Here is a 12,714-nt window from a genome sequence, read left to right as displayed (position 1 = left end):
CAGTGCCTTTAAAGGAACACGTTGCCTTGGATCGGACGAGTTGGCGTTTGTAACCCCTTTTTAAATAAAATGCATATGGTTAGAAAGATGTTTTAAAAGTAAAATACAATGATCCACATAAGTTTGCCTCGAAATTGCGTGGTTTTCCTTTTACTGTGCGAACTAACACGGTCGGCCATTTATGGGAGTAAAAAGTTTGACTCCCATAAATAGCCAACCGTGTTAGTCGACGACGTTAAAGGAAAACCGTGCAATTTCGAGGCATGTTTGTGGGGATCATCGTATTCTACTTTTACAACGTCTTTCTACCCATATGCATTTTCTAAAAAACGGTTACAACTGCTTTTCAAAGACCAACTCGACCGATCCAAGGCAACGTGTTCCTTTACTACTAACGTGTGTGTTCTTCTTCTTCTTGATGTTGTTTTGTCAATGATCACCCAAATAAAATACCGCTAAACACCAATATGGACAGCACACTTATTTTGGGTCTTTGTATTTGTAAAGTGTCAGTTCAAATCCGGCTTCCAAAGTCGCCTTCTTTATTTAATCGATGAGTATTTGCAGCTTGCCACAGTCAGCGTCAGAAGGTGTATAATTTCATTTAGCCTAAAAATGGCAACACCATAATGTGTGCAGTCGTTTAGCTTACCTGGGTCGACCCACGTCATTTCAGGATATCAACCGGGTCAGTGACCTGCTTGTCGATTGGATCACTTGGGGTGACCCGAGGTGCATGACGTTATCACGAGAGGGCGAGTGATATCGTTCGATTAGCTCTTGTCTGGGGCTCTCACCCGAGAGAGCACCGCAGGGTCGACTTAGGGAAGCTAATCGAATCCACACAATATTATATTGAGAAGTTCGCTATGCTTTAATGGTTTTGGAATGTTACGGTTCAAATCATCTCAAAACAGGAACACGTTGTCTTGGATCGGACGAGTTGGTCTATACAAAGCGTTTGAAACCGTTTGTTATGAAATACATATGGGCAGAAAGGTTTAAAAGTAGAATATAATGATTCACACAAGTATCACTCAAAACTGTACGATTATCATTTTACGTCGCGAACTATCACGGTCGGCCATTTATGGGAGTCAAAAATTTGACTCCCATAAATGGCCGACCGTGTTATTGGACGAGGTAAAAAGAAAACCACGCAATTTCGAGGCATATGTGTAGATCATTGTATTCTACTTTCACAAAATCTTTTGAACCATATGCATTTTATAACAAACGGTTACAAAACGCTTTTTATAGACCAACTCGTCCGATCCAAGGCAACGTGTTCCTTTAAGGCCGTCAAAGGATCACACACACGTTACAATGGGTGCTCTTCAACCGAACAAAAACCCAATGCCCTTTCTCTTTTCTTTAGCATGACATCGCTGGTTCTGAAAGGCAAATCTGGCTGTAGGGCCCATTATAGGCTCAGGTGACGTGAGGGGTCGGAGATATGGAGGATCCAGAATAAACGAGAAAATCCTCATCGGCGGCTTTAAACAGTGTCGTTGGTATACAAAGCAAAAAGCTTTGCGCTTGGTTTATCATTCATAAGGCGAAGCAGACATTCAGATGAAACCCGCTGCTGTTTATAACGCGAGCCTATAACCAAGACTATCGCATCATTTGATTGGGAGAACAGCTGTCCAAGTCACGATCAACTTTGTAACACCGTATAAAGTTGGGTGTAACCTTGACTAGCATCTTCCAGTTTGAGATAATCTGATATCGAGAACTGTTCAATTAACAACCATCTGCAACTTTGTATAACACCGTCCACTGTTTGTTCCGAATCAAGTATAATGGCGAATTATGGATAGCCCCGTGTCATGCTGTGGGTAGTGTGGCGTTCTTGTTCCACGGCTGTGCTTCGCTCGATCAGCCAAGCTGACGGTGGAGTCTATTACTACGAACCTTTCTTATCTGCGGCTTACGAAGGGCCAGATAGCGTATTTCCAAAGGGTGAACAAGATGAAGAAACCGTCGACCTTCCCGGTGCAGATCTCGCCTACAGTCCATCGGTTAATACCTTTTCCTGGGTGAAGGACACTTTGGAAGGGCGACATGAAGGAGCAAGGTTCGTTTTGGTCAAGGATACCCCACTTTCATTGAAGTTGGCTGGGCGTGACTGGGATACCATACCACAGGGATATCAACATACCTTTGTAATTCGGAACCCCAATAAGACATACCCGTCTCTGCATAGAGCCAATGAAGAATATAAACCACCGGGCTTGATGGACGAGACTGCGGTTAAAGACTGGCAGGACGAACAGTTGGAAACCATGGGAGGTGACTTCAAAGCCATCTCGGATCTCTACGACTACGTCACAGATAACAACCTCGACCCCAACCCTTTCATCATGGATGCCGATGATCTGATAGCTTACCCTGACATAGTGCTAAAGGCGTACTGCAGAGCAACGGGGATACCGTTCAGCATGAAGATGGACGAATGGGAAGACAACGGTCAGCCACCCAACGTCAAATGGACCACGTGCCAGTCTCATCTTCAATATTTCCGGTGCCTTTATCACAGTAACGCGATGAAGAGTAGAGGATTCACAAAAAACATCCAGGCTAAACCAAGTACTGCGCTCCATCCAAAGGTAGCTGCAATTATTCAGCGAGAAATGCCGTTTTACAACAAAATGTACGGGCAGCGCTTCATTCCATAGACATTTTGACTAACTCTATCAATAATTAAAGGGACACGTCGCCTTGGATCGGGCTAGTTTGTTTATAGAAAGTGTTTTAAACCGTTTGTTATAAAATGCATCATTATGGCTAGAAATGTGTTTTAAAAGTAGAATGTAATGATCCACACAAATTAATATAAGCCTCGAACTTGCGTGGCTTAACTTGGTAAACTAACACATTTTGGGGGTGGATCATTGTATTCTACTTTTGAAACAACTTTCCAATCATATGAATGTAATTCATAATAAAAACGGTCTACAAACGCTTTTCATAGACCAATTCGCCCGATCCATGGCATTGGACGTGTTACTTGAAACGCACATATTAAGCGGTGGAGGTTCTATATTATTGATTTACATGTTCTTGTTGTGCTAATATATTTACTGGAAAGATTTCCTTATCCGCTCATCACCACTTGTCACACTCACTTTTGAGTAAATTATAATATATTTATAATTTTTTTGTGAATGATTTTGGGTTGAACAAACTCATTTAAAAGTCTTCCTTGTGGTTTTATTTGATATAACATATTGTAATATATATTTTAATATTATTGAATATAGAATGAAAACGTGTGGGCAGGACACGGACATTTTTCCCCCCAAACTTGTGATTTGTTATACCAATGTCTACGTTAAATATATCCCGATTTGACTTGCTTGATGTGGTTTCAAACTTCATTTATTGCATTAACTTAAAATACTTTAACTTAAATTTAAATGTTCACGTGTAGATTTAGGGTGTTGGATTGACTTCATCGTCGCTCGCTCCACGAAGTCAAAATCATACATGGATTGTTTGCCCTCAAAAAATAAAATGGTAAACAAAATTATTAACAATGTTAAAACTCAAATTACTTTTTAAAATTTATTTATAGCGTATGTTTATTCCCTTGTGGCATTCTACCTCCATGCTGGTTGTAACCGTGTACCTCAGCATCCAATTGGTTTTAATAATGAATATATATACATATTATTAACATTAATTTCATTAAGTCGCAGTACCTTATACTAGGCAACGGTGGTTAATAACAAAAACTAGTAAACGACGTATCAATTGCCATGACTTTGAAATTCACTTAAACAACCTATATACTGATTTCGATTTTGCTTCGCTGTCTCGTTGGACATATTTTTCGTTGATAGTTGCTTTTCTTTTGTATAACCTTGACAGCACCTGACTTTGTTTTTTTTCCTGTGTTCATATATTCATCTTGTGTTTTCCTTTAAATGGGAGGAAGATGTCCGTGTTAATTGGTTGGTTCTTTTAAACGTAAACTATAGAGAAATCAACGCTGATATAAATAAAACAATCTTTGACGCATGGTTTCTATTTAAATGTTTACAGCGTTTTTGATTTTATTATTTTCATGAAATTAACAAAGCAGATGGAAAGAGATCAGATGCGTTTTCGTATTGATTTGTTCGGACAGGAAATTCAATGGAAACCCTGGCAACCAATGCCTATGGGCCAATACAATTCATCCCAAGACCAGTCTTTAGTATTACCATAGTAACTTGGCAGTAACGATTGAATAGCAGTTACGATCCATCTTAGATCTTTGTGAAATCGGCCCCTGGTCTCCTAAGTTTTTTCACAACTTCCCTTTGCAAAATGAAATAGCCTAGCCCTCTCAAAAATGGAAGATACCCAGCTTATGTCAAATATAAATAATAGTCAGAAAAATGAAATATTCTAAAACTAATACACTGCTGTTTTTACACTTTCGGAACAGAAAAAACAAATAAAAGTTCACATATTTACAAATAACTTTTACAGGGTTTACAGAAGGAAATGGTGAAAGACTCCTCTTGAAATTTTATTCCGTGAAATGTTTTTTTTTAGAAAACATTAAAACAATTATCAATTCTTGATATCGAAAAGTACGGACTTATTTTAAACACATGTCATGACCGGCGAAACGTGCGGAAACAAGAGTGGGTTTTCCCGTTAGTTTCTCCCGACTCCAATGACCGATTGACCCTCTATTTACACATGTTTTATATTTTATATAAGTTGTGACACACGAAGTGTGGGCCTTAGGACAATTTTACTGTTTACCGAAAGTGTCCAATGGTTTTCAAGGCAGTGGACACTATTGGTATTAACTCAACATACTTATTAGCAAAATACCTTATGCAAGCTCGTTGTGCAAGTGTTAAGCCAACATTGACTACACTGTCCCATGAGACTTTAATTTGGTCTCACAATTACAAAAATAACACCCGAGTGTGGTTAATGAACATAAGCTAGCTGAATTGATGATAAGGAGTCAAAAGAGGGCGCTATCAGGAGAAGTTTAAAGACAGTTCTCAGTACAGGGGACAAAATCTACCTCCAGAATATCTATTCAGATTTAAAAAACATTTATTAAGCACATAACAAATATTGAAATATTAAAATGTTATAAAAAAAAAAATATTTTTTGTTATTTATATGTTTCACTGTCACTGTCACTGTCGCTGTCACTGTTGTTAATATTATTATTATTACTTTTGCTATTACTGTTACTGTTACTGTTACTGCTACTGTTACTGTTACTGTTACTGTTACTGTTACTGCTACTGCTACTGTTACTGTTACTGTTACTGTTACTGTTACTGTTACTGTTACTGTTACTGTTACTGTTACTGTTACTGTTACTGTTACTGTTACTGTTACTGTTACTGTTACTGTTATCGTTATCGTTATCGTTATCGTTATCGTTATCGTTATCGTTATCGTTATCGTTATCGTTATCGTTATCGTTATCGTTATCGTTATCGTTATCGTTATCGTTATTGTTATTTTTATTGTTATTGTTATTGTTATTGTTATTGTTATTGTTATTGTTATTGTTATTGTTATTGTTATTGTTATTGTTATTATCATGATTATGCCCGGCGCGGCACGACTCGGCAACAAAAACTCAAACTCAAAATAATGATCATCATAAAACCTTCCTTGCTTACAGTTAATGGGGAGAGGTTGGTGGTATAAAACATTGCGAGAAACAACTCCCTCTGAAGTGACGTGGTTTGTGAGAAAGAAAAAATTTACCACGAATTTGATTTCGTGACCTCAAGTTTAGAAATGTAAGTCTCGAAATCAAGCATCAGAAAGCACACAACTTCGTGTGACAATGGTGTTTTTTCTTTCTTTATTAGCTTGCAAATTCGACGACTGATTGAGCTCAATATTTCACAGGTTTGTTTATTTATGCATATGTTGAGATACACCGACTGTGAAGACTAGTCTTTGACATTTCCCAATAGTGTCCACTGACTTTAAAGGTACATCTGGCAGGATCCTTCCAGTTGCTCAAGGCTCCTGACGGTATAGACCTTACCATCGCAACGTCCACAGCTCGAGTTTGTGCCGACCGAGGTGGGACAACAATGGAAAACAATCAATGAAAAACAAAGGTGGATGGTTACATACATATTGTTAGAATCTATTAAAACATAAGCATTGAATTTGTGTAACATTTGTCTAACAAGACATTGTAAAGCTGAGATAACCTATGGGGCGCCGTTTGTCCATCATAGTTTTACACTTTAAGGCATGTTTTTACCATGGTTTATTGCAATTAGATGTAAACCATAAAAACTGTTGCCAAATCCTGTTATGGTTTACATACCAGTAAAGTATTTGTTGTGTATAGGTTTATGGTTTACAAACCATGAACATACAAAAATTAATTACAAATCGTGGTTCATAAACCACAAGTTACGAATCTTAAAAACATGGTTTATAAACCATGAAAATTGAGACATCTAAAACACATGGTTTATAAACCATGACAATTGAAAAATAAAAATCGTGGTTTACAAATCATGGTTTATAAACCATAACAAATGAACCATCAAATCATGGTTTCTGATTATGTTTATAAACCATGAAAATCGAGCCTTCTAAATAAAACATGGGTTTATAAACCATGAAAATTTACACATCTAAAAAACGTTGTGTGTGAACCATGGAAATTGAAGCATCAAAATCAAGGTTTACAAACCCTTAACAAATGTGCACTAACAAACTATGGTTTAAAACCCATAAAAATGTGTACTCACAAATCATGGTGTACAAACCATAACAAATGTGCACTCACAAATCATGGTATACAAACCATAACAAATGTGCATTCACAAATCATGGTTTATAAAGCATTACAAAAATGTGCACTCACTAATCATGGTTTACAAACCATAACAAATGTGCACTTAGAAATCATGGTTTACAAACCATAAAAGTGTGCACTCACAAATTATGGTTTATAAACCATAAAAAAATGTGCACACAGAAATCATGGTTTACAAACCATAACAGTGTGCACTAACAAATCACGGTTTAAAAACCATAAAAACGTGCACTCACAAAACACGGTTTACAAACCATAAAAAACGTGCACTCACAAATCATGGTTTACAAACCATAACAAAATGTGCACTCAGTGTGAAGTGTTGTTCAGCGACGCTTCTTTGAAAGTCACACAACTATAGCGATGTATTGTGTTTTTTAACGGGACCAGTTGATGTATAATACCATTGACCAAACGAAACCAGACAAGCAAATTGTGCAAGAGGACAAAAATGTCAGGTCAAACGGTAATTATTGGAAACGTACGTTATCTCAGACATACAAGACACACACACTGCGTTTCAGTAATGCATTGCTGTGTACTGGATTGTCAATGCGTTTAAAGGCTTAGAGGGGTGTTCAAAAATGAAGTCCGGCTGTTTAGAACGCGTTTTATACTTTCTAACTGAAACCCTACAAGATGGTGGTCTTCATGGTTGGATTGCTGTGTTGGGTTCATTTACATCCAAAATAGCTTGGTGTAATTTGGTAAAAGGCCTGGGTATGATGTTACCTACACTACAAGAACAGTTCGACACTTCAACTTGGTTAATTGGCTGGATGGTTGCTTTTGTCCACTCGGGAGCCTTTATCTCAGGTAAGCATGGCATTCAGCCAAAAACACAAAGCAGGACAAGTACTGCAATTAAGCAGTGATACATACTTGTGCAAATGTTTTTCTTTTCTAAATGTTCGTTTTACTTCTGACATTATTCATTATTCTCTTTCCTAAAAGGTGTCCTAGCAATGCCACTAAAGGAGAGATTTGGCGCCAGGACTGTGGTGACAGTTTGTGGATTAGTTGCCGGTATCTCCATGATAACTGCGTCATTCCTATCTAGTTTATACGTCATCACCTTTATCTTAACTGTATTTACAGGTAAGTAAAATAATGGGGGATCACAAAGACTATTAGTTTCTTGAATAAGAATACAAACAAACCAATCCAACATGTAAACATTTGGCAAAGATCATCTTGTGTTTTGTTACTCATTATTTATGTTCGACACGGGGCATTGTAAATGAAGTTATGTTTGCAGGTTATATGTTAGTGTTGCCTGCACGCATAAATTTCTACTCTGACCGTTCAACTCATGGAGGACGGGCCAAGTATCAAAATATTCAACCGCGTGTCCACATTGAACAATCTGATGTACATTTTAAATACAAATAATAAAACAAAATAGTACAAATAGTTATACTGCCTACATTGCGTTATTAGTTTCCCTCCTCGTTCGAACCTTAATATATGTTGTATATATAGTCTCTTGCTCATTGGGCCAATACCATCCCTTTAATCTTTTTCAGCTCCCATTAGAGAGTATACAGCCCCGAGCTGCCGTGGCGCTCCGAAGGCTTTTCATTCACAATATCAACCTCTACCCTCGCATGTGCCCATTTTTACCCATGGGTGAAGTGAAGCAATTATAGTAAAGTATCTTGCTCAAGGACACAAGTGTCACGACCGGGATTCGAACCCACACTCCGGTGTTATATCACCCCTTAAAATATTCTACCGTTTCTTTGGTTTAGAGCGCGTCACATGCCCTAGACGGCGGCCGTGTGGTAGTGCATCGGTTTTCCGTGTGCTAGTCCGAAGACTATCACACGGCGTGCAGTACCCAGACGTCTATTTACCTACATCGAACCCAATTGGTTGTGTATATGTGTATATGATACGCGCGTACGAACGTTACGTGTACGAGAGTGATAAATAGTCTGTTGGGTCCGGTGTTATATCACACAAATGTACTGCTTTTACTCTTGCTTTGGTTAAAACTCTGATTTCCCGAACCGGTCCATTTTTCCCTCGGCTGCGCCTTGGGAAAATAGAACGCTCAGGGGATCACCGCGGGAGTGGTATATTTAACCATTATCACTCTAAGCAGTCAGTATTTGTATATTATATGGTTGTTTAAATTTGGGTGTTTTGCTTTTCAGGATCAGCTGTTGGCATCTCGTTTGTGATAACCAAGCAGCTAATTGGATGTTATTTTAATAAGTCTGTCACAACAGCTTACGGTTTTGCCGGTCTGGGTAACTCGATCGCGTTCGTGGCGTTTGTGCCCTTGATAAAGCTATTCCTAGATACCTACGGCTGGAGGGGAACAATGCTACTACTTGGGGTATTGTTACTTCATCTCGCTGTCATTGGAGCTCTGATGAAACCACCTGCAGCTAGTGGGAGTCAAGATGGTTATGAGGCAGCTCTCACAGACGAGGAGCAAGAGACCGGGGACGATGATGTAGTACCAAGCAACCGCTTTTGCTGTTCTTGTTTTACCAAAGTCTTCTCATTTGCTAGAGATATATTCCAGCTTGAATTGTTCTCATCTCTATCATTCTGGCTGGTTTTGTTTGTGTTCATTATGATGGATATTACACATTCTGCTTGGATAATATACTATGTTCAGTACACTACTGTGTCGAAAAGATTCACACTTGAAGACGCGTCACATTTTGTTGTCGCCTTTGGATTCGGGAGAACAATATCTTCCATTGTAATCGGTCCATTGTTTCAAGCTGTGCAGGTTGTCAGCGCTTACGTATGGCTTGCGGGAGCTTTACTTATGGCCGCCATGTATTACGGTGTCGATCCATGGTTGACGTCTTATTGGCCGATTATGGCGAGTACTTTCTTGTACGGAATCGCTACATCATCGGCTTCCATACTAATAGATGTTGTCAATAAGGAGATATTCGGTAAAGAACGGATGGGCCATGCGGTAGGATTGTTTGGACTGTTGTCAAGTGTGACGTCACTCCTTCTGTTATATTTTCCAGGTGAGTTTTTGTTCGCGTCTTCAGTGAAAACACTATCAGAATGCAACTTCAATAATTCAAAACAAGGGCGGAGAAATTTGGAAGTGTTAATACTACTTGTTATAGGCAGTGGACACTATTGGTAAATACTCAAAATATTTATTAGCCTAAAACCTTACTTGTTTACGAGACATTAATGGGGAGAGGTCGGTATTATAAAACATTGTAAGAAACGGCTCCCTCTGAAGTAATTTAGTCTTCGAGAAAGAAGTAATTTTCCATCAACTTGATTATCTCGAAATCAAGCATCTGATAGCACACCTCTTCGGGTGTCCATTATCGTTACAAGAAGATGCTTGTTCTTTTATTAACCTATGAATATTATAAGTTATCACACAAGCGCGAGTGGAATACGGAAAAATATAGCGCTTCTGTGTCCCATATCCATTGAGGTCGCAGGCCGAGTTGGATATGGGACGCAGACGCGCTATATTTTCCGTATTTCACTCGCGCGCGTGTGATAACGTATTTATCTTCAAGCAAACATGGCGCGTGACATAGAACACACAAGACGCATGGTAGTGATATTAGCCGTGCAATATTATACAAATATTGACTGCTTCGAGTGCTATGGTTAAAACTATGACTCCCGAGGTGATCCCCGGAGCGTTCTATTTTCCCAAGGCGAAGCCGGGGGAAAATAGAACGCTACGGGGATCACCGAGGGAGTCATAGTTTTTAACCATTGCACGCATAAAAGCAGTCAATATGTGTTTTATAACACCCCGAACATTTCTAATGACTGTACTGTTCTTATTACGTTACAGACCTGAATGCTACAATCCACGGACGACGCGAATACAGATTGCAAACACTTTTACTTACTGTGTTGCATTTAGTGTCGTGCAATCCGAAGTGGTTACAGACTATTAATTTATCATCCCAGTACACGCAACGGACGTCTTGGTATTGCACGCCATGTGCTAGTCTGTTGGACTAGCGCATGGCAAACCGACGCTCTACCACACGGCCGTCGTCTGGCAAAACTAAGACGTGTCATGTGACGCGCTCTAAACCAATGAGCAGGCAGAATACTTGCAAGGGGTGTTATAAAGGTTTTTATCACCACTCCATTCTGCCAATCTGATTGGAGGATTAGCGCATATTTGAAGATAATAACCGTTGGCATACAATGTTTGCATGATAACTTGTTAATAGAGGGCGCTTTACTGATGCTACAGCAACGTCTTTTGCAAACGACGCACAGTTAGTGTGAGACGCATCTTTGGAATGAATATCTTCGGTTCCTGTTAAACAACGAAAAAGCAGACCATTTAAACTTGTTGCAGACTGTTAAATGTTTTTGATAAATGAATTATGGTGACATTAGTTTTGGGTGACTAATTTCTCATGCTGACTTGACGTTTTACGTTGTGATTCTTTGTTTTGTGTTTACCCTCCAGGCTTGATATACGACTTAACTGGAGACTACACCGTGGTCTTCAGTCTAATGGCTGCTGTACAATCACTGACTGGTGTTGCGGCACTGGGTTTAGGCTGGAGACAGACACGCCACCCCTGTTCACCCCACTTAACCCAATAAAGCGTTTTGAGGCATTGCGGACGTGGTAGTGGAGCAATGTTTGGTTTGGGTGTACACGCACAAATCAGAGTCGTATACCATTGGACTGAGAGTTACACCAATTTGATATTCGGAGCCAAAAAACGCAAAGGCAAACTTGGGGACCAGACTAGTCTGCCCATTGGGTTGTGCAGCATTTGAAGAGTGGCGTCCAACAACCATGTGACAACAACAAAACTGGCCCTCCATGTCGCGACTCTCTCAAAACACAGCTCTGACACAAATTCACCCAAACCTTATAGTGTTGTAGCGTTGTGTCCGCAATATCTCAAAAAGGCTGAAAAGGATGATCTTTTCAACACCAGTATTATCAGAACCGGAGAATAAACAGTTCTCGCTTCTTTATTTGGGAGGCTCTATTAAATAAACAGTAATTCATAAATACCTCAGACAGCTTCGCTAGTCCTATTGGTGGAGAGCGCGTCACGAAGAGGGTGGGGGGGTAACGTTTAATATTGACCAGTGTTTATAACCGGTTGTGGGCGGATTCTCTGCGCTAGTCTTGGTGGAAGACGTTTCTTGTTACGGGCGATGCGGGAACTGTCGGTGAGCTGGCCGCGCTGTGTGTGAAAGGAAAACGAGAACGTTTGCACCAAAACTGTATGGCACGAACGGAACCTGAAACTGCCGGAAATAGGCGTCTCAGTCTTAACAATGCAACACGCGGACTTCGCACATGTACATACAGAGCTCAAGCACGTCGGAAACGGATAAGTTTTAAAGAGTTTCTAACTTTGATGCGCCTTTTAACCAAAAAGGCATTTATGAATGGGAATAAAAGAGTAGTAACTCGTTCTTTCACGGCCGATTAAAACCTTGCAGGGTCGTCGCCATGTGATAAATGCCCTCGCCTTCGGCTCGGGCCCTTATCACACAGCAACGACCCTGCCTGTTTTAAACGGCCGTGAAAGAACTCGTCGCTACACATTTATTCCCTTACTTATGAATATAATTTAAAACGCTATTTACTCGACAGCAAGTTATCAGGGTCCCTTGCTGAGTCTAGGCATGGTTGTACAATGCAACATTGTTTGACAAGATTTTCATGAGAACTTGACAGTAATGTTTGTTTTCCTTTTACACGAGGTACATTTCGAAAAATTATACAACCATGCTACAAAACAGTTGTGCCACATCACACGATATGCGCGACGCGCACAGCAATTCCTTATAAAGAGTTGATTACCCGATGGCCTAACCATTTTATAGGCGGAGGAGTGTTGTGTTGAAAGAAACCTTTGAACAATTATAACTGTTGCATTAATTTT

The 12,714-nt window shown here is 39.6% G+C and overlaps 2 protein-coding genes across 2 annotated transcripts; both read left to right on the top strand.

Annotated features, from left to right (window-relative positions):
- The first annotated feature begins 1,307 nt into the window (after positions 1-1,307).
- On the top strand, positions 1,308-4,016 carry LOC139943109 (uncharacterized). Its single transcript, XM_071939927.1, has one exon. It carries the CDS (start codon positions 1,833-1,835, stop codon positions 2,679-2,681), a length of 849 nt encoding a protein of 282 aa, XP_071796028.1. The 5' UTR covers positions 1,308-1,832; the 3' UTR covers positions 2,682-4,016.
- Positions 4,017-7,257: 3,241 nt separating this feature from the next.
- Positions 7,258-12,337, top strand: LOC139943062 (monocarboxylate transporter 6-like). The gene is made up of 4 exons (XM_071939872.1): positions 7,258-7,639; positions 7,778-7,921; positions 8,983-9,825; positions 11,268-12,337. The coding sequence occupies exons 1-4, from the start codon at positions 7,408-7,410 to the stop codon at positions 11,405-11,407; spliced, it is 1,359 nt and encodes a 452-aa protein (XP_071795973.1). The 5' UTR covers positions 7,258-7,407; the 3' UTR covers positions 11,408-12,337.
- The last annotated feature ends 377 nt before the right edge of the window (positions 12,338-12,714 follow it).

The sequence above is a fragment of the Asterias amurensis genome, chromosome 10 (genome assembly GCF_032118995.1).
Source record: "Asterias amurensis chromosome 10, ASM3211899v1".
NCBI lineage: Eukaryota > Metazoa > Echinodermata > Asteroidea > Forcipulatida > Asteriidae > Asterias > Asterias amurensis.
The sequence above is the reverse complement of the archived record's forward strand: the minus strand, read 5'-3'. Positions and strand labels throughout refer to the sequence as shown.

What these genes read in the sequence shown, in the direction of transcription:
- LOC139943062 (XM_071939872.1), top strand. Translation starts at nt 7,408, where the DNA reads ATGAAGTCCGGCTGTTTAGAACGCGTTTTATACTTTCTAACTGAAACC. An exon ending in TATCTTAACTGTATTTACAG is followed by an intron (nt 7,922 to 8,982) that starts GTAAGTAAAATA and finishes TTTGCTTTTCAG; the next exon opens with GATCAGCTGTTGGCATCTCG. An exon ending in CCTTCTGTTATATTTTCCAG is followed by an intron (nt 9,826 to 11,267) that starts GTGAGTTTTTGT and finishes TTTACCCTCCAG; the next exon opens with GCTTGATATACGACTTAACT.
- LOC139943109 (XM_071939927.1), top strand. Translation starts at nt 1,833, where the DNA reads ATGCTGTGGGTAGTGTGGCGTTCTTGTTCCACGGCTGTGCTTCGCTCG.